The sequence below is a fragment of the Cryptomeria japonica genome, chromosome 8 (assembly GCF_030272615.1).
Source record: "Cryptomeria japonica chromosome 8, Sugi_1.0, whole genome shotgun sequence".
Lineage (NCBI taxonomy): Eukaryota > Viridiplantae > Streptophyta > Pinopsida > Cupressales > Cupressaceae > Cryptomeria > Cryptomeria japonica.
The window spans coordinates 354,890,121-354,913,448 of NC_081412.1; the positions used below are offsets into that span (position 1 = coordinate 354,890,121).

General features: G+C 38.3%; 1 protein-coding gene across 4 annotated transcripts in view; it reads right to left on the reverse strand.

Annotated features, from left to right (window-relative positions):
* LOC131045319 (nuclear pore complex protein NUP54) overlaps positions 1 to 23,328 on the reverse strand; it is a 73,539-nt gene that overhangs the window by 43,867 nt on the left and 6,344 nt on the right. For 3 of the 4 annotated variants that reach the window (XM_057978892.2, XM_057978893.2, XM_059209545.1), the window contains exons 2-5: positions 12,866 to 13,523; positions 12,681 to 12,734; positions 12,465 to 12,524; positions 12,202 to 12,312 (exon numbers count right to left, since the gene is read on the reverse strand). In XM_057978892.2, the coding sequence (XP_057834875.2) occupies positions 12,202 to 12,312; positions 12,465 to 12,524; positions 12,681 to 12,734; positions 12,866 to 13,420 (780 nt within the window). In that variant the 5' untranslated portion in view covers positions 13,421 to 13,523. The remainder of the gene's footprint in view (positions 1 to 12,201; positions 12,313 to 12,464; positions 12,525 to 12,680; positions 12,735 to 12,865; positions 13,524 to 23,328) is intronic. The other variant, XM_057978894.2, reaches the window with a different exon arrangement.

Sequence of the window (23,328 nt, forward strand, 5' to 3'; positions counted from 1 at the left end):
GTAAGGCGAGCCCACTTGGGCATCTGAGGTGGAGCAGGTAGAGGTGGGGGAGTGGATCATCAGCACCATCATCAGAATCATCCTCAAAAAAATCCTGAAGGGGTGCAGTGGTCGGAGGAGGCAGAGGAGTAGACACTGGAGTCGGGGTATCCACTGTGGGAAGGCGCTCATCAAACTGAACATCTCGTCGAAACAATACCTCTCTGGAATCAGGATCAAACAACCTGTACGCCTTAACATCCTCACAGTAGCCAACAAAAATGAGTGGTCGGCTCTTCCGCTCCATGGCTTGACTCTCAGCATCAGGAATAAAAGCACATGCCTCACTGCCAAACACTCTGAAAAAGGAAACATCAGGCTTGTCATGAGACCAAGCCTCCTTAGGAGTCATATGTCGAATAGCCTTGTGAGACATCCGATTCTGAATATAGTTGGCACAATTGACTGCCTCAGCCCAAAAAGACGAATCCATGGACCTGGACAATCATACAATTCGCCATCTCCCGTAAAGTTTTGTTCTTGCGTTCAGCGACACCATTCCGCTGAGGGGTGTAGGGAACAGTAAACTGATGCTGCAAACCATGCTCAGTGAAAAAATCTCTGAAAGCCTGATTCACATACTGCCCCCCTTATCTGTACGTATCCGCCGAATAGAACAACCAGACTGCTTCTCTACAAATGTCTTGAAGACTCGAAAGGAATCAAAGACATCAGACTTGTACTTAAGAAAGTACACCCATGTGCGTCTAGAGAAGTCATCAATGAAAGTGAGTACATACTTGGCCCCTGAAAAAGGAGTGGGAAATGACATGAGGTCACTGTGAATCAACTCCAAGGGTGCCAAAGCACGAGAGGCTCTTCCCTTCGGAAAGGGATCTCTGTGATGCTTGCCAAGAACACAACCATGACAAACACCATCAGTGCAGGAAATCTGTGGGAGCCCAAGAACAAGTGCCTGTGTACTCATCTGCTGAAGATATCTGTAATTGACATGGCCCAAGCGCTCATGCCAAAGCTTACTCACGAAATCTGCATGTGCTATAAGAGAAGAACCTGCACCCTCAGAGGGCTCAAATCCATCAAATCTGTACAGACCAGATGCAGTGTCAACACTCCCAATAGCAACAACTAAATCAGAGTTATGGAGGTCCCGAATAACCACATCATGTGGTGAGAACTCAATTGTCTTACCAAAGCCAAAGTGGCAAATCTAATAGATGGACAGGAGGTTCGTCGGGATGTCAGGGACAACCAGAACATCCTGCAGAGTACCCCCATCCAATGAAATAGAACCTGAACCCAAGACTGAAAGCTGAACCGAGTCACCCACTACAATCTGTGAAGTACCACAAGAGGCAAGAGAGGTAACCATCTGCTGAGTGTGAGTCATATGGTGAGAAGCACCAGAATCTAGAATCCATGTGGACCCATAGGTCGAAGCTCTAGCAGTGAGAGCATGACCTTTCCCTGTGGAAGGAGAAGACGCCTGAGGTGAGGAAATGTGATGCTGCTGCATGGCTTCCTCTAAAGCCTCTAATCGTTTCCAACACCTGGAAACTGGATGTCCTTCCTTGCCACAAAAACTACAAGTGTCTCCTGATTTCTTCTTCTTAGTCTTGGAGGAAGACTCACCAGATTGTGAAGATTTCCCTTGCTTGGGAGTAAATGGACGTTTAGAATCAAACTTAGGAGGTGGCTTGGAGGAAGACTCACTGCCTGCAGAATTCTTCTTGGGCTTTGGTTTCTGCTTCTGTTTCTCCTTCTCCTTAGAGGACTGAGCAACCAATGCTTTGTTCTTGGAGCTTGAGAGCGTATCAGGCTGAGAAAGATGAGACCGCTCACGAGACAATCGCTCACAAAAGACATCAAAGGTAGGTATGTTGAAACGAGCACCCAAGCCATCCATGGTGGAGTAGAAAGCAGAGGCAAAAAACTGAAAGTGACCCCGAAGCTTCGAAAGAATCAAATGAATGCACTCTGTATCTGTCTTGATTTTTCCACATCCCTGAAGAATAGATCTAGTAGTCTTGAATTTGTTCAAAAAATCCTCAATAGTGGGAAAAGAATCAGGTGACAAAGAAACCAACTCTGCCTCAATCTGTAATGCCCGAATCTCATTGACCCTCCCGAAGAGAGAATCAAACTTCAACCACATATCCCGAGGAGTAAGCAACTCATCAAGGTGAAACAAAAGACTGTCGGAGACATGCAAAGAGATCAAACCCATGGCCTCATCTAGCTTGTTCCTGTGCATAAGAATCTCATAAGGACGCTGCAGTACTGGTTGAACCTCATCCAAAGAAGACCACAACCCTCGTGCCCGGAGAAGCTTCGTGATGCAGGGCTTCCAGGTGTGATAGTTGTGTGAAGTCAACAAGTCAATTGAAGGATCAGCCATGAGAACAAAAAAGAAACTCTACACCTGCACCTGCTTGTTGGTTTTTTTTATATTATGTGATCTTTCAGAATAGACAGATGATGCAGAAGGGTTTGTTTGTTTTGAGAGTTTAGGTGTTCTTGATTTCTGATATAAATGACAGAAAGCGAGAAAAAACACCCCCCCACAATAGATAAACCCAAACCCTAGTACATAGTAATGAGACGGAAGTAGTGCATAAGCAAAAAAACTTCAAACTGATATCTCATGTACCTGGTGAAAATTCTAAGAAAAAATATCACAAATCTGAATAGAGCATGCTGAGAGCTTTCTGACGCCTATTCGTTTTCGAAAAACGGAGTCCGTTTGCCCATTCTACGGCCCCGGAAGTGCAAAAAAGAAGCCCGACTTTGACTGGTAAAAAATACAGTCAAACAGCAGATTCAAGAAAAAAATCCACCACCACGAGGTCCGGCTCGAAATCACCTTTCCGACGCCTATTCATTTGCCAAAATCCAACTCCGGATGCCCAATCTAGACCCAAAAAAACAACCCCTCCTCAAAAAGGTTGAAGGGTGGAGCTCTGGTGAAGAAGCCTGGCTCCGATGGTGCGTTGGTGGTGCAGCCGGGCGGAGCGGAGCAACAGGGTGGAGCAGTCGGGCGTAGCGAGGGCTAAGCGGAGCGGCCAGGCGAAGGTGGCGCTCGGGCGGGAGTCTCCGGGCAGCGGCACTAAGTGGGCGGCACTGAGCAGGAGATGGTAGCCGGCAACGGGGGCGAAGGGGCCGGCGGGGGCCGGAGTGGGCTGCCGGTGGGGCCTGGTTGACAGGGCCGCAGGTGCCGTACAACGGCCTGCGGTACCTTCTGACACCCGTAACCTACAAAAAAACCCTTTTTTTTTGGTAAAATTTTGCACGCCCCTGTTGATTTTTTGAAGTTTTTTTTTTTTTTTTTACTTTTGAATGAAATTTTTTGATAAAGTCAAGATCCGGCTTGCATGCCGTAAAAAGGCGAATTTTTTTTAAATTTCTCGATTTGCGTGCCAGGGCCATACGGCCTAGTTAGGAGAAAAAAAATCACCCAAATGCTCAGGAGTCAAAAATGGACAAATTTTATATGACTATAGGGGTTTTTGGGCCTTCTGAGCACACAAAAAATGCCTTAGCCCTAAGCACACAAAAAATGCCTGAAACCCCATATCTGTTTCAAATGCAAAATTCTCAAAAACAGGAACAGGTAGCTGCAGATCATAGCTTTGATACCATATTGGAGTTGAGAAATACAACCCCACAGTAGCCTGAAGATCTTCTACAAGCCGAATAACCTGTTACAAGGAGAAGCAATGAAGCAATAATCTGAAGAACACACAAAACACAGGAAAAATATTCTCAAAAGATGAGCTCCAATTCACCAAAAATGTATTGTAAAAAGATAATACAAGAAAAGAAAAAATTAACCTCTAATAGGTCAATAAACCCTAAAAAGGGAAAACCCTAGGCTTGCACATAATAATTAATAAAATAATTAATTAATATGCACCTAATGTTAACTTAAGTGTAAAAAGATAATTGGGAACTTAAAGAATCAAACAAATATTGTTTAATTAATCAAGTAAAAACCCAATTACTCTAACAATGATGACTAAGAAAAGGAAGGGACGCAGGATAGTGGGATAATGACACGTGTGCACATGGACCCGACCACAAAGAAAATAACTATGGAGATTGCCTTGGTGGAAGGAGACTACCAGATCACTTAGTCAAACAAAAGGCAACCAATCTCAATCGTCTACCGATTAAAAATCAATGGTCCAAATTCAAATTTGAACACGGCTACCAAATTGAAAGCATTCGCATGATTCAAATTTATTGCGACAGCACTGTGGTGAAATGCAATTTGAGGACAATAAATTCGCAGATGTATGGTTTTCTTATTCACTTTACATCCAAGAAATTCAAGTGAATGAAGCTCAACGAAAACAAAGGAGAATTCGATCAACCAACTAGGGTTTTCAAAAAGGTGCTCGAACCAATAAGTTGATCCAATTTTCTCTAAAGTGTACATGGTTCAATTGCTACTGTTCTTGTTGGTGTTCTGCTTTGTAATTGTTAAGGTAGACTGAAAACAAAATCCTAGTCAACTTTAATTCCATACAACCAGTCATAATGCCAAGAAGTGAATCCTCACACAAGAAGAATGAACCCTCAACTAGTAAGGATGAGCCCATCGGTGAAAAGGAAAAGAAGAGGCCACTTCACCAGGATATATTGGACATCTTACTTGACTCAAGCATGGAATTAGGAGCTAAAAGGATTTCAAAGACAACTATGTTAATTGTAGAGATGCCAACATACCTATTTCGAGGTGGGATTGATTCTCATACTTTTGCAGAAACAAGAACATGCCTATTTCGTTGTCAAACCCTTGGTCTTTTGATTTGGCTAGACTAATTGTCCCAAATGTATTTGTTAAGGTGGATTTACTTAGGGTTTTGGTAGGAAAATATGACCATGTGACCAGAACTATTAGAAGAGGTGAGGTTCAGTCCTGGTAGATATAATAGGATGGCAATTATTGTTTGTTCTAATTTGAATAGGCAAGCTTTAACAGAGATTGACCTAGGGAAATTTAAGCAAGATTATGAGATACACAGAAAAACCCTCAAGAGAGATGAAGTGCCTCACTACCGAAAAAAGATATGGAATAAAAGGAATGTGCCAATATTAGACTCAGAGAAGGAACCTTTTGAGCTCACAACATTTGAAGGATATTTGTTAAAACATACTATGCCTTATGTCAGGTTCTAGGGAAGGATGCACAAGATAGAATGCCAATAAATTTAATGATGATGGCCATGAGAATAAAAAATTCAGATGTCAACATTGAATATGATTTTGCCTCTTATATTCAAAAGGAGATTCATGAAGGATTGATGAGGATAAGAGAGAATAACAAAGTAATAATTTTTAAACATTATTCTCTTCTATGCTATTTGATATTGCACCAGAACAGGGCAAAATGGAGCCAAAAGATGAAGTATGTTGATGATGAGGCTAAGTCATTATCTGTGCAGTGTTGAAACTATGTGTGGGATAGTAGATGTGTAACAAAAGACCATGTGACATTTCATGAATGTTTTGTAACAAAGGTGACAAACTGGTGTGGTTTCCTTTCTGAGACTACCATTAAAGATTATACAACTACTAAAGCCAAAAGCAGAGAGGCATGATTTTGATAGTGATCACAATTTTGGTCAGGTCTGTAAATCCGACCTACGTCATGATCTTACTTTTTGGTGTAGTTCGGATCTATAGACCCGACCTACACCTGTTCTATCAAATGTACTATTCAAGTGTAGTTCGTACCTACGGATCCGATCTACACTAATGATATGTTTTACCCAAGTGTAGTTCGGGTTTGTACGTCCGAACTACACCTAGTCTTGTTCTTCCCATTTTCAATGTGCAGTTCGGGTCTACAAACCCAAACTACACATTTGATCCACACTTAGCCTTAAGTGTAAATCGGGTCTACGAAGCCGAATTGCACTAAATGCACACACATGTAAATAGGCTTTGTAGACCCATTTTACACCTGATCTACCATGATACAATGAGGGTTTTGGTAACCCTAATGGCACCAAATTCAACACATAAATGATCTTGTGTTGTTCAAATGATCAAGATGGTCGGTGATTGTTCTTCTCAAGTATTGATGATTTCTCTATGCTACAGTGTCATTCTTGTATAGATGACAAAACCATCTTTAGGCAAGAAGATAATGAAGTTCAAAAAGCAAGACTCCTATCCAGTCTTCCCACCATCCTCAATGGCGTCAAACATTGCGAGCACCAAATAATTCTAAAATATAGGCAACCTGGCAACAATACGAAGATTTTCTAAAAAAGGATGATCATAATAAAGATGTATCTCTAGACACTTAATAATTTTTATGTATCGCTAGTGTAGTGGCATTTTCTAATTTCAATCAACACTTCAAGTGTCATTTTGTAATAAGCTATCGACACCTCAAGTGTCATTCCATATATGCACTTATATACATATAAGACTGCACATGTCCTAAGTCACATAGGTTTCTACTTTTGACTTAGTCACAATTAGTTGTAACTTTTCTCTATTTTTGTGCATCATCCCTCATCTATATATATGAGGGATCTTTTTGTAATAATGATCCTTTGGTTAATACATCAAAACTCTGCAGAATTGAAAAGTGTTTACGTGGCTAAAATTGTATTGCTACAACTATATCCGGCCAACGCAGAATAGAATGTTCTCGTTGAGTATTCTATCCTCTCTTGAAATAAGGGATCCCTAATGTTGTTTTAGTTGATCAAAGGGGACAACCTCAAGGTTCCAAATGTTAGTTCATGACTGCGGGTTAACTCACCGGCTGATGTGTTTTGCTAGGAGCACAAGGGGCCTTACGTTTGCAACAAGCTAATCTGCATCATAAGATGCTGCGGGAAAAATAAATATAAAAGGATAGGGTTAAGAGACCTAAAATTAACAAGATTGGTGTGTGAGTAGACGGATTCGACATAACCAATCCCTGCTTGGCCAGAATAACTCACAACCTCACAAGAATGGTGCAATCTTCAAGGGGACTTAGAAGATTTTCAGACTACAGGTGCATACCTAAGCACCCAATTCTGATGTAGCTCAAACGGACACCTGCAATTGAACTAAGTACAATTTTAAAGGCTCAAACTAACCATACACAGGGATACACAATCAACATATCCCCAATGGTATGAACTTGAATCCATCAAATACCTGCACACCAAATAGGATCTATCTAAACCTGCTGAAAGAAACCATGCAAACAAAAGAAAACCAAGACAACAAACACCATACTTCAATGTTCATATATTGATTTTGGCTGTTTACAACAATTTCTGCAGCAGTTCTACTCTATTCCTAACTACTAAAATATAACCTTCAATAAAAAACTCTAACTAGAATCTAACCCTTTACAAGAGAAAGGCCTCTCCCTTTTATAGATTTTACAATTTGAACCAGAGGTCAGGATTGACTACATCCAACAGTCCTGATCTGCCTTCTAGAACTTGGCAGCTTTAACCCATGCCCATTTAATCCTCAATTATCCCCCCAACCACTTTCTCAACTACCTACAACTATTAGACATCAATTAGGGTCAATCTGGTAGTTGGAAATAATTGTCTTGTGTTCTTTTGTTTTAAAATATCTTGAACGAGGCCCACAAGCAGTTCTTTTTACAATAAACAATTCAGTTTTTAGACTGATTTTCTGGAATTTCTTCTAGCAGTGTATTTCTGAGAATGCACATTTTGTAGCACCATGTGTATTCTGTCTTCGGTCTGGCTGGTGGACTTCAACTCTAATTCAACGGTGACGCGCTTCTCTGTGCTTCATCGTTTTGATCCTGCGCTCCGCAATGCATTCTTCATTAGCAACGCTTGGCTTTGTCGTTTTGATCCCGTGCTCTTCGTTCCTAATTTTAATCGCGATCAGGTCTTCAATCTATGTTTAGGTTTTTGCTTTAGCTCTTCCCGACATCATCGTGCAAACAATGAATTCCCCTTTTAATAATCATTTTGAAAAATTAAATAAATTAATTTAACAATCATATTAATTTTTAACTTCAAATGCTTAGAGGGGAAAATAAAAATATCTATTTTAAAAAAATAAATCTTGGATCCCCTCCTTTGTCCTTTTACGTGGCTGATTCATTGTAAGGGGAAAACTCGTCCCTTAGGTGCAAATGCGAAACTTATTTTAAAACACTCCATCATTTGCCTAGGCAAAATCTCGACATTATAAGGTGAAATGTGCGATTTAATGCTTTGAATGTCTCCCTCTTTGGTTGGCAAAATCGGCTTCATGAGTGTACGATTTTCTTGATATCTTGCCAAACAAAAATTGAAAAAAAAATATATATGCCAAACTTCCTTTCTTTATTAATATTTTCATGGCATTGAATAATTTTTGGCAATTTTAAGTGAATTGTAAAGGAGGCGATTTAGACATTTCAAATTTATTTTAAATGAACCCCCTTTTGCAAAGTAAAATGGGGCCCCTTTAGCAAAATATGCGATTTTTACTTTTAAACCAAAAACGTCAAACTTTAGTTTTGAGATTTTGGACACAAATGTCGAACTCCCTTTTCAAGTGTGATTTTCTTTTGTTTTGTTTAGACCACCTTTTCTTCAATTTTCGGGCTTTTTATCTACTTTGGGCGAATTTCCTTTAAAATGACCTAACTTGCCTAATTCAAAAGTTCGGGCCATTCACATATTTTGTGCGATTTTATTGCTCTTTACAAACTTTGGCACTCACCGCAAATCGCGCGACTTTGCCCAATTTGCAAACTTCACGATTTTTGTGTGAAATCGTATGACTTTTCCTTTCAGTCTGCAAACTCGGGCTTTGGTGAGATTGGGCAGAGTCGTTGAACTCACCCTAAAATGCCCTTTTGATTCGGCGATTTCACCTTAAATGGGTGATTTTATGCCCACGATTCGTTCTTTCAAAACACCGAACTTTGTCATCTAATCGCTCAATGCCCTAACCCACGAATTCGGAAATTTTACATGAAATGAGCGATTTTAGTCTTTTTGGCCCATATAGTCATTTTGTGAACCTAACGTCCTTTCGGCCTTCAAAGATTTTCGGCTTAATGAGATAAAATGCGAACTTACGCTCTTGCTATCTTTCGGTCTAAATAGCTGATTTGTGCGAATTTGTCTCTTGTTTTTTAAAACGCCACTCTTGCCTTGAGAGGAAATTCGGAGTTTGTGGTGGAAACACGAGACTTTTGTTTGGCCATTTAAGATTACCAATTCTTTTCTTTAAAGGTCTAGTTCCTACAAAAGCTCGGGATTTCCTTATGAATTGTGTGATTCTCACTTCCTGCATAGCTGATGTAAATGTCGAACTTCCCCATTCGTGCTTTGGTTTTATGCATTGGCTTAGCCGGCCTTTCATCGGTGTTTTGTTCAGTGAGGATTTCTCGGGTTTGAAAGTGCAAGTGTGTGATAATACCTCTCTCTCTATCTCTCGGGCAGACTACAACTATGGGGGTCCCCTGCGAAGCAAAGGGGGGGGGGGTGTGCAATACGCACAACAAAAAGCTATCTAAGACTTTGAGCTTATAGTGTATTCAAGAAATTTAATCAAAGGAGAAAAGAAATTCAATCCTATCTTTGTCATGGAACTACTTTATTGTGTGAGGGAATGTTCTTATGTCATTCTTTTCCTACTTTCTTTGAGATTAAATCTTGCTTCGTGAAAATTATTTGAGTTAAAAGAGATAAAGTAAAATATTATAAACTTTGTGTTATGATATCTTACTGAAAAGTTTGTATTAAGTTGATAATAAGGCGAGGACTTTGTGCTTGGTTGATTTATCTTGTTAGAGTAGATAGTTTCATGATATATTCGAAAGACTTTGTGCTTGCAATATATTGTGAACCTTATTTCAGCATTGACAATAGTCATTATTTGGTAACAATGGTTGATAGGACTGGAGTATTTGAAGGAGACTTTGAGCTCTTTGTATGCAAAAGACCCGTCCCCTAAGTCATTTTTAGAAAAGGAAGCAACAGAAGACTTTGCACTTTCATGGTCACTTTGCTTCCAATTAGCATAGATTTTTAAGATTACTGCAAGTTAGAATTGTTTTGTTACTCTGTTCTAAATAGAGAATTGGAGAAATACTTGTTCTGAAAAAAGAGAACTAAGTTATTGTATCATCCTGAAAATAGTGTAAAGTTAGCAGTTAGATTAAGAATAGATAGAAATTGCAATAGAAAGGGAGAGTCTTCCCTTATAAAAAGGAGAGGCCATATCTTTCCTTCTGAGAGGTATTGTCACACACACTCTGCTGAAAATCCACATTTTGTAAGCCTCACCGGGTTTACAAAATTTTCACCCAACATTATTGAAGATTAAGCAAGCACGATGGAAAGAGGGAATGACTACGTCTTCGATTACATATCAGTTATCTACATAAGGACCTTTCCAAACCATCAGATCACACGTACCTTACAATCATTGAATGAAGCTGAATGTTTTTGAGATGTAGAATCCATAAGTCATCAGATTTCAGTGCCTTGATCTCTCAAGTCTTCAACTACCATGTGTCAGATTTCCAACAATATTGTTTTCTTCAACATTTTTCAATTTGCGGAGCACCCACATCAACATAAGTAGTTCGAAGGAGTCCAATAATCATCAAAAGAATCATATTTTTCTAACAAGCAAAATATCCCTCCTTAGAATGAAAATAATTTGTCTCTTATGCAATGTAAAGATGCTTTGGCATATTCTAAAAAATTTCAATTCAATTTGACACATACAAATGATCTGAAGCTTGTTTACTCCCTTGTTTTTCTATAAAAGGGAATTCGAGATCATTTGTATGGGGTTCTGAAATAATGTTTTGGGCGGGTAGATGATGTAGTGTCAAGTTTTAGAGTAACAGAAGACAGAGTTGCAGAAATTTTGTGTTTGTGAACAATGTCAACCAGTTTTGAGCGATTAATGAAAAATACCTTGAGATTGTCTCCTATTGTATTCTCACTTTTTAAATAAATCAATATATCAAGGGTATTTTGATTTGTCTTTGCAAATTTGATTGTGAATGTGTAGCATGTTTTGTAGGTTTCTTTTCAGGAAAGAATTAAATTCTATAAACATGTTGCTTTGAAATTGGGAGTACATTAGTGATCATTAAGCAGAATTTGGAGTGTATTTTAATCTGATCTTCATGTAATGCATGGAGGTCTAGGATTTAAAGGTTAGAGTTAAATTTGCTTCATAAATACGAAATTCTCTGCAAATTGACTCCTTTGCCCTGGGATTTAGGCACTGATCCATCCAAGAAGCCCAAATCTGTTTCAGAAATGATTTGTTACAATAAAAATCCTTTTAATTTCATGTTTGTAGGTTTCGATTAGCATAGGATTTGTTATCAATTGTGCTAATACAGATATGATAACCATTAATGCAACCAATTCAAAGTTAAATGTGAAAGCCATGGTTAGAATCCCTTGAGAACTATCCGCTTAATTACAACATTAGTCAGTAATAGCTTTAAATTTTTAAATGTTGTAAAGGTTCACCCACCTAGGTCTAGCAGAGCCTGAAGTGCAGAGTGTTGCAACTCTTGTGGTTGAATCCTATTCATTGACCACTGATCCAAAAACCTGTTGATAGAACTTGGGTACTTAGATGTTTCTGGGCAATCGGTTGGAAACACCAACACAGGGTTTGCTTATCCCCTATGTTGAGGGTTTCAAAGACCAGAATCGTCACTATCAAATGCCACAACATCTAGAATAGCATAATGTAAACAAGTATTGTATTTTCTAACAAGGCTAACATCATAATGGATGCAAGAAACATATTATGAGGTATAAAGGTGAGTCTATAATAGCTCTTAAAGTTGTGCGTAGGCCATTCCAATCCTTGTGGGCATTAATAAAGTTGTTCCATTTTATTCTGTTCCAACAAAAATATTTTGCTTAACCTCTCAAAATCACAAAGAAAGCCAATTAAACCTGTATTTTACTCAAGAAAAACCTCTATGAAGCTTCTTGCATCAGCCAACACAACTATTTGCACATTCGTTGCCAATGCTAAGTAAAGGAATAGTGGCTTCAAACTCCTGCTGGGATCAAACACATGTGAACTTTGTCTATTTAACATAAATCATGATCATTAATGAATATAAAAGTGCAACAAAACTTTATTAAAAATGTTATCTGCTGACCTGATAATAAAAGAAAAGTCTTACCTTTAGCTAACATGGAATATAAGTTTTACCTTTAACCGACGTGAAAGATCTTTGAAACCTTGAACCGATTCAGGCCACAGCCTTTCTCGATCTCCACTCTCCATGCCTTCCAGCTTATTCATGGCTTCTGCCCATATTATCTGACAAAATAAATGAATGATTGGATATGAGGTACACATTTGAAATTATTGCCAAAGAAAAGAGAGCTTCAGAATTCTGAACCAAATATTGAGTATAACTTGAAAAAAATTGACAACAATCAAAGTATCATGATGCCTTTAACAGAACTTACATCAGATACACCAACTGGCTTCACACGCATTGATGGATCAGTCACACTAAGCAAAAGGTGCTGCAAATACAAAATCTCAGCATAGAGCTATACTTTGTTATCCCTAAGCACTAAATAACAATCTAATTCAACATTACACCATGCATTCAAAAGCATAAGCAACTTCATAGTTGAAGTTGTAAACATAAAACAGTAAAGGAGAGCAAGGGCAACAACCTTAAAACTGTATTTGTGATTCCCCGCCTCATCTTTATATGCATCAACAATTGCCTACACCAAAATCATTCTTTTATTGTCAATATGTCAACCATAAATTGAAGCAAATCCTAAGCTATGTATCCATAAAAGGTGAAGATGCTACATGTGCATCCAAATCAAATTAAAAATTCCACAAGCATCACCTGGATATCCCTGTCAGGAAGAGGTATTGCCACAGGTGCAACTGGTGCCATCTGAGTTGTCAACTGACTACCACTGAAAATTGACTGTTGAGTGTTACCAAACATTGACGGTTCTGTTTGGCCAAAGCCAGGAGTCAATTTCTGAGTTTGCCCAAAAATAGATGACTGTGCACCACCAAAAGGAGTCATCTGAGTTTGCCCAAAAGGAGCTGACTGTACTCCACCAAAGAGAGAAGGCTGTGTTTGCCCAAATGATGAGATCTGACCGGAAGAGGATGCCTGTTGCAGGGTGGGCTGTCCTAAGAAAGATGATTGTGTCTGCCCAAACGCTGGCGATGATGTTGACTGACCAAAAGGTGAAGACATGCTTCCTTGCAAACCAAAACCAGACTGGGAAGTTGAAAAGCCAAACAAGGGTTGTGAGGAGCTAGCACTAAAACTAGAAGCTGAACTGGAGCCAAAGTTTGGACTAGAAGTAGAACCAAATAATGGACTAGACCCAGGCATTGAAGAAAAGCCTGCACCAAAGGCAGGGGACGAACCAGACCCAAACATTGATGGAGTTTTACTCTATACAAACATAAAGGAACCAAATATTGACAGATAAGACAAATCTAAAACTAGAATTTAACTGCAACCATGTAGTAAGACCAAAACCCTGCAATGAAATGGAATATGGATTACAAGATAAAATTAATATAAAATACCTGGGAAAGCTCATAATGAATTGCTTTTAAAATACATTAATAGGAAAGAATTTGGCATCGCTCATTCTGATTTATTCAATAACTAAAAATAATGTTTAAATAGAAATAAGGTGTTATCTGTAAACGTAAACTTTAATACATGCTAATAAATAGATAGGAAAAAAATTATTAACCTAGGTGCATAGTCATTTGAGGTATTCTCAACAACATGATGGATGCACGAGGTGATGAGCTTGTTATTATATCTACACGTCCCCTTTGGTAAGGAGTCCCCTTTGGTAAGGAAGATTCTCTTGTGCTTTGTCAATTCTATAATGAAAAGGCCAATGCAACTTTGGTCCCATAGTTGATTAGGAATAAAAGAGAACTATCAAATTCCATGAGTAGTTAAAATCTGTTGTTATTGTGCTTTGAGATATAAGCTTTTAACCTCTTGTTTATTTCAGATGTTAAGAGTTAATTATTCAGTCCTTGTTGTTGTACATGACACTACTTTTGATTCCCATTAACCTACCTCGTTTATTTGTGGACATTTATATTAATTCTCTCTTCTTTCCAGTAGGAGTATCTCATAGTATAGCAAGAATCTGAAAATAATGTGGCTGTCAATTATATTCTGAGGAAGAGCTGACAAGTACACAGACCTCTTGCAAGATTATAGTTTCTCTCTCCCGAGCTCTGATAAGCCTCAGATATGTATATGATTATATAACCTTTACCTATCTCTGAGCATGCTTTTTGTGACCTGGAAATGCACTTGACTAATGCCTTTTTCCATTTATTCTAATAAATACAAACTTTAAATGATTTATGTTTTATATTCAGATTAATGTAGGTAGACTGAATGCTTTTTAAATAGAAAGGAGTGAAATGGACTAATGAACTTCATTTGAAATGAGTAAGTTGTTTTGTGCAATTGCTTTTATGAGTTTCTGAAAGAAGGAATGGATCTGCTGTGCAAGACAAGATGACAGTTACCTTTGTTGCACAAGGCATTGTTCTTTATGGCGCAAAGGTATCTCTTTGGCTATGTAGGTGAAACAATGCCTCTTACGCAAGTGCCTTTGCTCTGCAACTCATATCTTTGTTGCACAGGTGATCACCTCCGCTGTACAAGAAAGTATCTTTGTTGTGATGGTGATTGACTTGTTGTGCAAGACAATTCCCACAAAAAGATTGCTGAACTGTACAAACTAATTTGTTGAACAACTAATGAGTGAATAAGACTAAGATCTACACATTTATTCAGTATTACAACACTCCAAAGTAGACACACAAGTTTCCAATGAGGTTATGGTTGTATCATAACAAACAACGCCTTATTGGAGGATTTGTTAGATAACTGAACCACCTAAAGCTGAAGATAGGGAAAGGACAAATTTCATAAGTATGTATAGAAATAAATAGGTGGCAATCTGTGTTAAATTTTTTGTAAGAAGATTTATCACCTCATAGCATCTATATAAACAGAGTCATAGATGAGCAACCAACATTCTTTAGAATTTAGATTTGTATTTTTCTGATTAGTTTATTTTCAATAACATCAAAACAACTTTTTAAGAATAGAGTGAGTCTTTGTCCGCACAACAATCTAATCAACAAAGGGCCCACTTGTGAGGATTGTTCAACGACTAAGGTTTGTTTTCTTGTTATGTGTGGGTTGTTTATTTCAATTCTGATTTGGTTAGTTAAATATGATAATGTAATTGTTGCAGTTTATTCTTTTAATTCTGATTTTCATTGTAAGATTGTTTTTGATTTATTAAGCTGGGAAAGGCCAAAGAACCTTACATAGAAACAGAGTTTAAGCAACAGACCATATTATGAAATAGAGAACAACAAAAAGTACAAGCAGGAACTATCAGGCCAGACCTAACAGCAAAACAGACCCCTCAGGAACAAAACAGCAAACAAACAGCACCAGAAACAACACTCATACCCAAACCGAGAGGAAATCAACCTTTGTAATTCTCGACCAGGGAGTCCTAGTCCATTTATCATCCTCTTTAAGGTATCATCCCAGTTGGCCGTAATGTCCCCATTTTGAAATAGGATTTAATAATAAATATTAATAATAAAATTTAAAAGAATAAAAAAAAAATTAAAATTAACACATAAAAGAATGAATTTAAAATAATTAGAACTTTGTTTAATGAATGGTCAAAAGGTATGAAATTAAAACTTGTGACCTCCTCAAATATGAGTTCTGAAAGGGAGAAGATAACTTCATTTGAAACAACAATTTTAATCTACAATCAGAAATGCAGATCTGAGTTAAATAGTAAGACAGCAATCAGGAGACATGACCTTTCAAAGGGATATCACTTTCCAAAGAGATGTGTCTCTTCGATGAGATATTAGGGTATAAAAAGAGTAAGTAGTTAATATGCAGAGGGGGGATATGGAGAAAAGGAAGAAAGAATGGAGCATGGGGATTAAGAAAGGATTAATGGAAGAAGAAAGGAACAGGCAGAAAATAAGGAAGCGACTTTTAAAGGACAGAAATGATGAAAGGTCGTGGCCTTTCGAAGGGGCAGTAATTGTGAAAGGTTGTGACCCTTGCAAAGGGAAGGCATGATGAAGGGGTGTGACTCTCCCTCACATCGGAATTTAAAAGGGGGAGAAGGTTTCATTTGAGGAGGAGAGTGGAAGGGGACTCCATTTAAGAGCAGAAAGGAGGATATGGGATGCCATCCTCAAATGCATAATTCTGAGTATAAGCAGCAGACACATAAATATCAAAGTTACCCCGAGTTTCCGGGACGGGGACGGTTTCATTTGAGGAGGAGAGTAGAAGGGGACTCCATTTAAGAGCAGAAAGGAGGATATGGGATGCCATCCTGTTGTGACGTTTTCACACATCGCCCCATTGCAAATGGGGACCCTTGCTTTTTTTTGCTTTTTAGGGTTTTGTTCTTTAGGTTTTTTAGGGTTTTGTTAGCTAGCCTTTGCATTTTGAATGCTGTCGGGGAGATCAATAGGGTAGCAAGTCCGGCTTGAGTGAGGTCCTGATCCTGAAATTTGGCTAAGTCTGGAATGTCCTGATCCTGAAATTTGACTAAGTCTGGAAACTGAAAAACCTCCAAAAACTAGATTTTGCAATATAACTCCTGGAGGTCTGAAACCACTCTCAAACATCCTGAAAGTATATATGGAATGTCTTTCTTATACTTAAATGTTATATTCCATTAAAATTGTCCTGATAGAGAGTTCGAAAAGTCAAATTTCGCTCCTGACCTTCATTGAGGTTCCAGAGTGAAAAGCGCTCCTGTCCTTCTCCAAGGGTCCAAGGCGAATCGCTCGCGTCCCTCACCAAGGGTCCAGAGCGAAAAAGCTTAGTGGAGTCATTCCTGACCTTGTTTGGACGAATTGAGACATCAAAGGCATGGTGAAGGACGAAATGAGCATGATAGAGCATCCAGACTTGATCAAAAACGATGAAATGATGAAGTTTTTGCCTAGAAGGTCAAATTCGCTCCTGTCCCTCACTGAAGGTCCAGAGCGATTTTCTTTATATGCACAATTTTAGACCTTTTTTTGGACATTAACTTTTATTCATAGCATTAAGTAAGATGATATCTTCCTTAGCCAAGACTTTTTTTTGATGAAAATTGTAACGATTTGGGCCTGGAGGGCAAAAATCGCTCCTGTCCCTCACTGAAGGACCGGAGCTTGAAATCCAAAATTTCCTTGTCCTTGAAATATTTGAACGATTTGACGACTTGAGGAGAACCAAGGAAGTGCATTTTACCAGTTGAATATAATTTGGAAACACAAACATGAGGAAAAATGGACCAAAAATGCAAAATCGCCCCTGTCCCTCAGGCAGGGACCAGGGCGAAGTTCAGTGTAGCTCCCGTCCCTCTCCCAGGGACCAGAGCGAAATTCCTTATAAGGCATGTTGTGGGCAAAGATCAAGCAAGTTTTAGGTTCGAGGCAAGCAATGACGGTGTAACGGATCCGTTGAAGATAGATTTTGGAGTTAACAAAGTGTGATGGAGCCAAAAACATCCAATTAGCTCCTGTCCCTCAGCCAGGGACCAGGGCGATGAGGTTTGTTTTTTTTTCATCTTCCCATTTTGGCTCCAAAACAAAACAATTGAATTTATTTTAAATGCTAAATTCGATAGGTTTTGAAAATTTAATTAGGTGGCATTTAAAAATAACGCATAACATTTATTAATTAATTTTGCCTATTAAAAATCAAAAAAAAAATTAATTATAAAGGCATAAAGTTAATTAATTATAAAATCAAGTTGAGCGCTTGGGTTTATTTTGTCAAGGTCGGCCTTTTAAACTTATTTTAAATTTGCCTTATTCACCAAAGTCGGCCTAAGGTCAATATGAAGGTGAGCGCCTATAAAGGAAGGTGTTTATTTCATTTTCACATCATCATTTATCATCTCTCATATGCGACTTGGAGAAGGCAAAAGAGGAGCGAATTTGGAGTATGCAAAGGAAGTGCGAAATTATCATTCAAGAGGAGGTGCGAATTGTGTTCAAGGTGCGAGTCTTATCAATAGGAAGGCACAAGCATTATCAAAGGAGTTCGAGTTTCAAGTTAGGCGAACTTGCCAAGGACATTGAAGAACACATCAAAGACTCCAAGGGTGGCGAATTGATAAAGAGGACGTTCCTTATCCTTGAAGATCACGTTGAAGGCTTCAAACATTAATTTTGCCTAGGCAAATTCCTTGTTTTGCATTTTTGAGTTAGCTCTCAAGTAAGGTATGGCAAGATCTCTTGTTTTAATTTCGAATTTTGATCGTCATAGCTTAAATTTTGAATTTTGAAATTTTGAATTCCAGTAGCCCAATCGTTTTTTAGGAAATAATAACTCAAGGATTTATTATGAAGTTTCCTAAATTTAATCTCTAATCTATGTTATATATTGCAAAATCATGTTGCTAATTTTGAAATGTTGTGTAGGCATCAAATGGAGATCTCATCAAGGAAAATCAAGTCGGATCAAGGACGGTCTTCGCCAGGACGATCAAGCAAGGACAGGGGTGACCTCTTTCAATCTAGCGTTCCAAGGCGAGGTACATCATCATCCTGCACATCAATGACACAAGGAGTTAGAACAAGGGCTCGTTGAAGAAGTAAATAGTTCCAGATGAATTAATTAAAGCAAGCTTCTCAACAACATCAAGTTGAATATCTACCAAGTTACAAGTGTCAAATGAGGTGGCGTCCTAGTCATCATTTCTCCAATCAGTGAGGTCCACCTCAGCATGTCCAGATTCAATGTACTTAACTCATGGAAGGTGGCACAAACTCCGATGTACCTACCCCGGCTATCCATTGGTCGATTTTTCTAGAAGGGACGTGTCCAAGCAATACAATTTTGTCATTGGTCAAGCATTAAATGTTATGTAATGGTTGTAACAAACCCTAATTAGGGTTTTCATTGTTGAATCTTGGCCATTGATCTTGAATTGATCTAAGCCATCAAATTGTATTGTGGGCACTATATAAGCCCAGGCATTTCATTTGTAAAGGCTAATTAGAAATAATTAGAGAGAGAGTTGTAAATAATAGAAAGCAGTTAGTAGATAGAGAGTAGTTAGAAATTGATAGAATAGCAATTAGAGTAGAATAGGAGGACAAGGCAAGAAATTGTTGCCATTGATTGTAAACAAACTCCATTTTCATTGAAGTAATGGTGAAGTATGTCGTTTCTTGCAATTTGCATGGTTTCTTGTTGAGTCTTCAATCCTAGATGGTAGATGATTAGATGAATGGAGGAAATGCGATTGATTAATGGTGGAATTCGTATATCCATACTACTAGCAGTTTGTTGATTGCAGACTTGCCTTGTGTAGTCAACTGGAATCATTCAGCTTAAGCTCAATTTCAATTTGTCGCTTCTTCATTGATATGCATCAACTTGATGGTGTCTATGCCTGCGGTGATGATTTGAACATCATAAAGCTTCCCTTAGAAGATCACACTAGCCTTGTGGAGATGGTCCATTGATGTCAAAACAAGACCTAGTTAGAGTTTCATCAAAAATCAAATCATTGCTCCTACATTCTTAGTATTAGGATTAGATCTTCTCTTCGCCCTCATCCTTTTTCCATTTTTTCAAATCTAAGCCAGTAAGAGCCTGTGTTCCAGCAAAGCAGATCGGAAGTTCAATCATCAAATGTAAGTCCCCTTGTGATTCCAGCAAATCACATCATACCACTGGAGCTTATCCACACGTAGAGACCCTACATACAGGAACCTTGAAGTCATCCCGATTGATCCTTTTCGCGACATCTTCAGCATTCGGAGGCTTTATTCAAGAGAGGATAAGGTACCCTTGGGTATTTTATTCTGTGTTAGGCAGTGTACAAAATACACGTCAACACATCCTCAAATGCATAATTCTGAGTATAAGCAGCAGACACATAAATATCAAAGTTACCCCGAGTTTCCGGGACGGGGACAGCAGGGGACGGCGAGATGCGTTTTCGGGATGGGGACAGCGGGATGCGTTTCCGGGACGGCAAATTTTTTTGCCAAATTTGGGGACGGCGGGGGATGGCAAAGGGGACGGCTATATAAAATATAGGAAAAATTTAAAATATATAGGAAAATTTCAAAATTCTGAAAGTTTATATGAAAACATGGATAAAGCATGCATACATACATTATATTCATAGGAAAACAATACAACATGGATATAGCATGTGTATGATACTATGAAAAGTTGAAAACATTTTAGAATGTAAATTCTGAACATACAACATTGTTAATACTCAATAGACAATATGCAATTATGCATTCATAAATCAGAATTTCAATTCATTCACATTGTCAATATGCATATCAATAGACTTGGAGGTTAAATTTTCCCTACTTCTATCGACGCAATTTCCCCCCATATTTTTCAACAGGGGTTTGGGGGCAGCGCCCCCAAGGTGGGGTCAAGGGGCAGCGCCCCTTGTGCGCTCCCTGTCACTATACAAGGCGGGGTCGAGGGGCAGTGCCCCGCGAGGCCAAAAAAACTTATTCTTTAATAAAGGCGTTGGGTGTTATTTTTCTATTGACTACACTGCTAAATGCCCAAAAAATTAAAAAACTTATTTTCTAATCTCTGTGTCAAAATGCCCAAAGGCTACAGTGCTGCAATATAGTTTCATTGTCAAAATTATGAATTAAATTAATAAATTTAAAATTTAATTAATGTTATCTTTTAATTTTTTTTATTTTTAATAACAATTTGAATTAATAAGGGGCCTATATTAAAAAATTTAAATAAAAAAATGAAAATACATTTTTTTTAATTTCTTTAATATTTTTTAAGGGCCTTAGATATGGGGGACGTCTGGCCGTCCCCGGGACAGATTGGGGACGTCCCAGCCGTCCCCGGGACGTACGGACATCCCCCAGAGCTAGGGCAAGCGTCCCCCTGTTTCGAGGACGTCCCCTCAAAATACAGGGCAATTTGGGGAGTCCCCGAAACGTCCCCTGGCTGTCCCCAAGTCCCCGAAACGTCCCCGGGACGGGGACGGGGGTTTTCAAGTCGGGGACACATCCCCGGGTAACTCTAATAAATATGTTATCAGCAAATTTGGTAAAGAGAGTATATGCAATCATCGATGGCATAGAGGATCTGATATATCTTAAGACATAATATCAAGCAGTCTGTCTAACTACTGTTGTGTGGTATGGTCATTCTGTGCAAACCGAAGTGCTATAACAATATTATATATATCTGTTTCTGCACATCACTGTCTACATAATTACTTCAACATCTTTATGATTATTTACATACTCTCTCTCTCTCTCTCTCTCTCTCTCTCTCTCTCTCTCTCTCTCTCTCTCTCTCTCTATATATATATATATATATATATATATCCCCATTCATTCTGATTGTTTTCCATGCTGTGATATGCAAGAGGGGTACGGTGATGAGGCATTCCTCTATGGTACGCCACCTCTGTGAGGGGACCAGATGGTCCCATGTGGCCAATGGGGTATAGTGGGTACTGCCCTTGGGCCTAGAGTAGATGGTTTTCGGGGCAACCTGTTGCAAACTTTCTCTCCTATCATAATGCATAAGTTCGGCGAGGGGAAAATTTTCAAAAACAAATTCATCCATTAGGTTCGAGTTTGTGTTTGACAACAATATAATTCAGATGAAGTTCGGCGAGGGGAGAATTTTCAAAAACATATTCATGATTACATTTGTCTTTATAAATTTGAATTTTTTTAAATATAAGAATAAATTTATAAAAATAAAACAATACTATATTAAATTTGAATAGATTATAATAAATTTAGAGACATTATAATATAATATATTTAACATTTTAATTTAATTATTATTAATATAAAAATAATAAATTTAAGATCTTATATCTTAAATAACAAATATATTAAATTTTATACATTAATTAATAAATATATTATAATTAAAAAACTAATTTAAATATTTTAAAATATTAAATTTTAATATGGGTGAAAAACAAAAGCAAATAACAAATGAACATGGTTGTATAATTTTATTTGGAAAACAAAAATTAAAATAAAAACAAAAAGTTAAATATTAAATATTAAAATAATAGCCACATTGCCCCACGTTAATGGGGTTAGGCAGGTTGATCTTCCCAGCAATCCGAGGGATGGTGTGAGTTGGAATGTTCTAGACGCTGGATGGATTAAAATAAACTTTAATGGAGCCTTGAAAGGCAATCCCGAACCAAGTGGGGTTGGCTGCATTGCTTCAGATCACAATGGGAATACACTTGTTGAAAGATAAGTTTATCTCGGGGAGGTCACAAACAATCTTGTTGAATTCAAGGCTACTTTGCTTGGTCTAGAATTGGGTAGGGAATTAAAGGTGAGCCAACTTCACCTGGAAGGTGATTCACTTATCACTATAACTACCATCAGACAAAAGTCAATGCCTAATTGGAAGCTTGATAGATGTTTGAAGCCTATGCGGGAACTAGTTAGCTCTTTTTCAAATTCAAATTGACTCACGTTTATCGAGAACGAAATGGTGCAGCAGATGAATTAGCCAAGCAGGCTTCGAAGAGAGAAAATTGGTGATTGGGTGGCCCACTAGAATTGCCATGTGGCATTGTCGCTTAGTCCTGGAGTAAACTCTTTATGACGTTGGCTTGTGATCATTTATTCCTTTTGAGATGAAGGCGAAATGTGCACAATTCTCAATGACTACTAGTAGACCGGTGTACCAATTATGCTCGAGAATAATGGAACTAATCAATGTACAACTCAAGTCCGGGAGTTTATCGTGTGATCGTGGTGACGTGTTTGTCTCCAAAGAAGTCATAGGACGATGGATCAATTGGGAAAGGACAAAAATGCAAGCCACATGAATACCCACACCTTGGAAATACTACTCTCATGATCCAGTGCAGATTTTTGAAGATATGAATCAATTTTTGGTGAGGTTGCCATGATATCATTAAGTGGCATTTGGTGGCTTTGATATTTGATGGACAGATTGCCCCCTCCTATTTATCTTCCACGACAGCCCTCGGTGACTCACCCTTCCTGCCTTGGTATGCTAAGTGTTTAGAACTAAATATGGACACGCCCATCAGACTAATCTTAGACAAAAGGCAAATGTCATATTTAGGGGAGGTGACGAACAAAAGGCTCAAGGCCATCCTCAACTACTCGCATGGGTTGGTTATCCATGCAGTTAAGGCAATTTTAGGGGAATATTTTCTAAAAACTTGCCACGAACATCGAGTCAACATAGATGTTTCTGCCATGTTTTTGGCAAATGTGTTA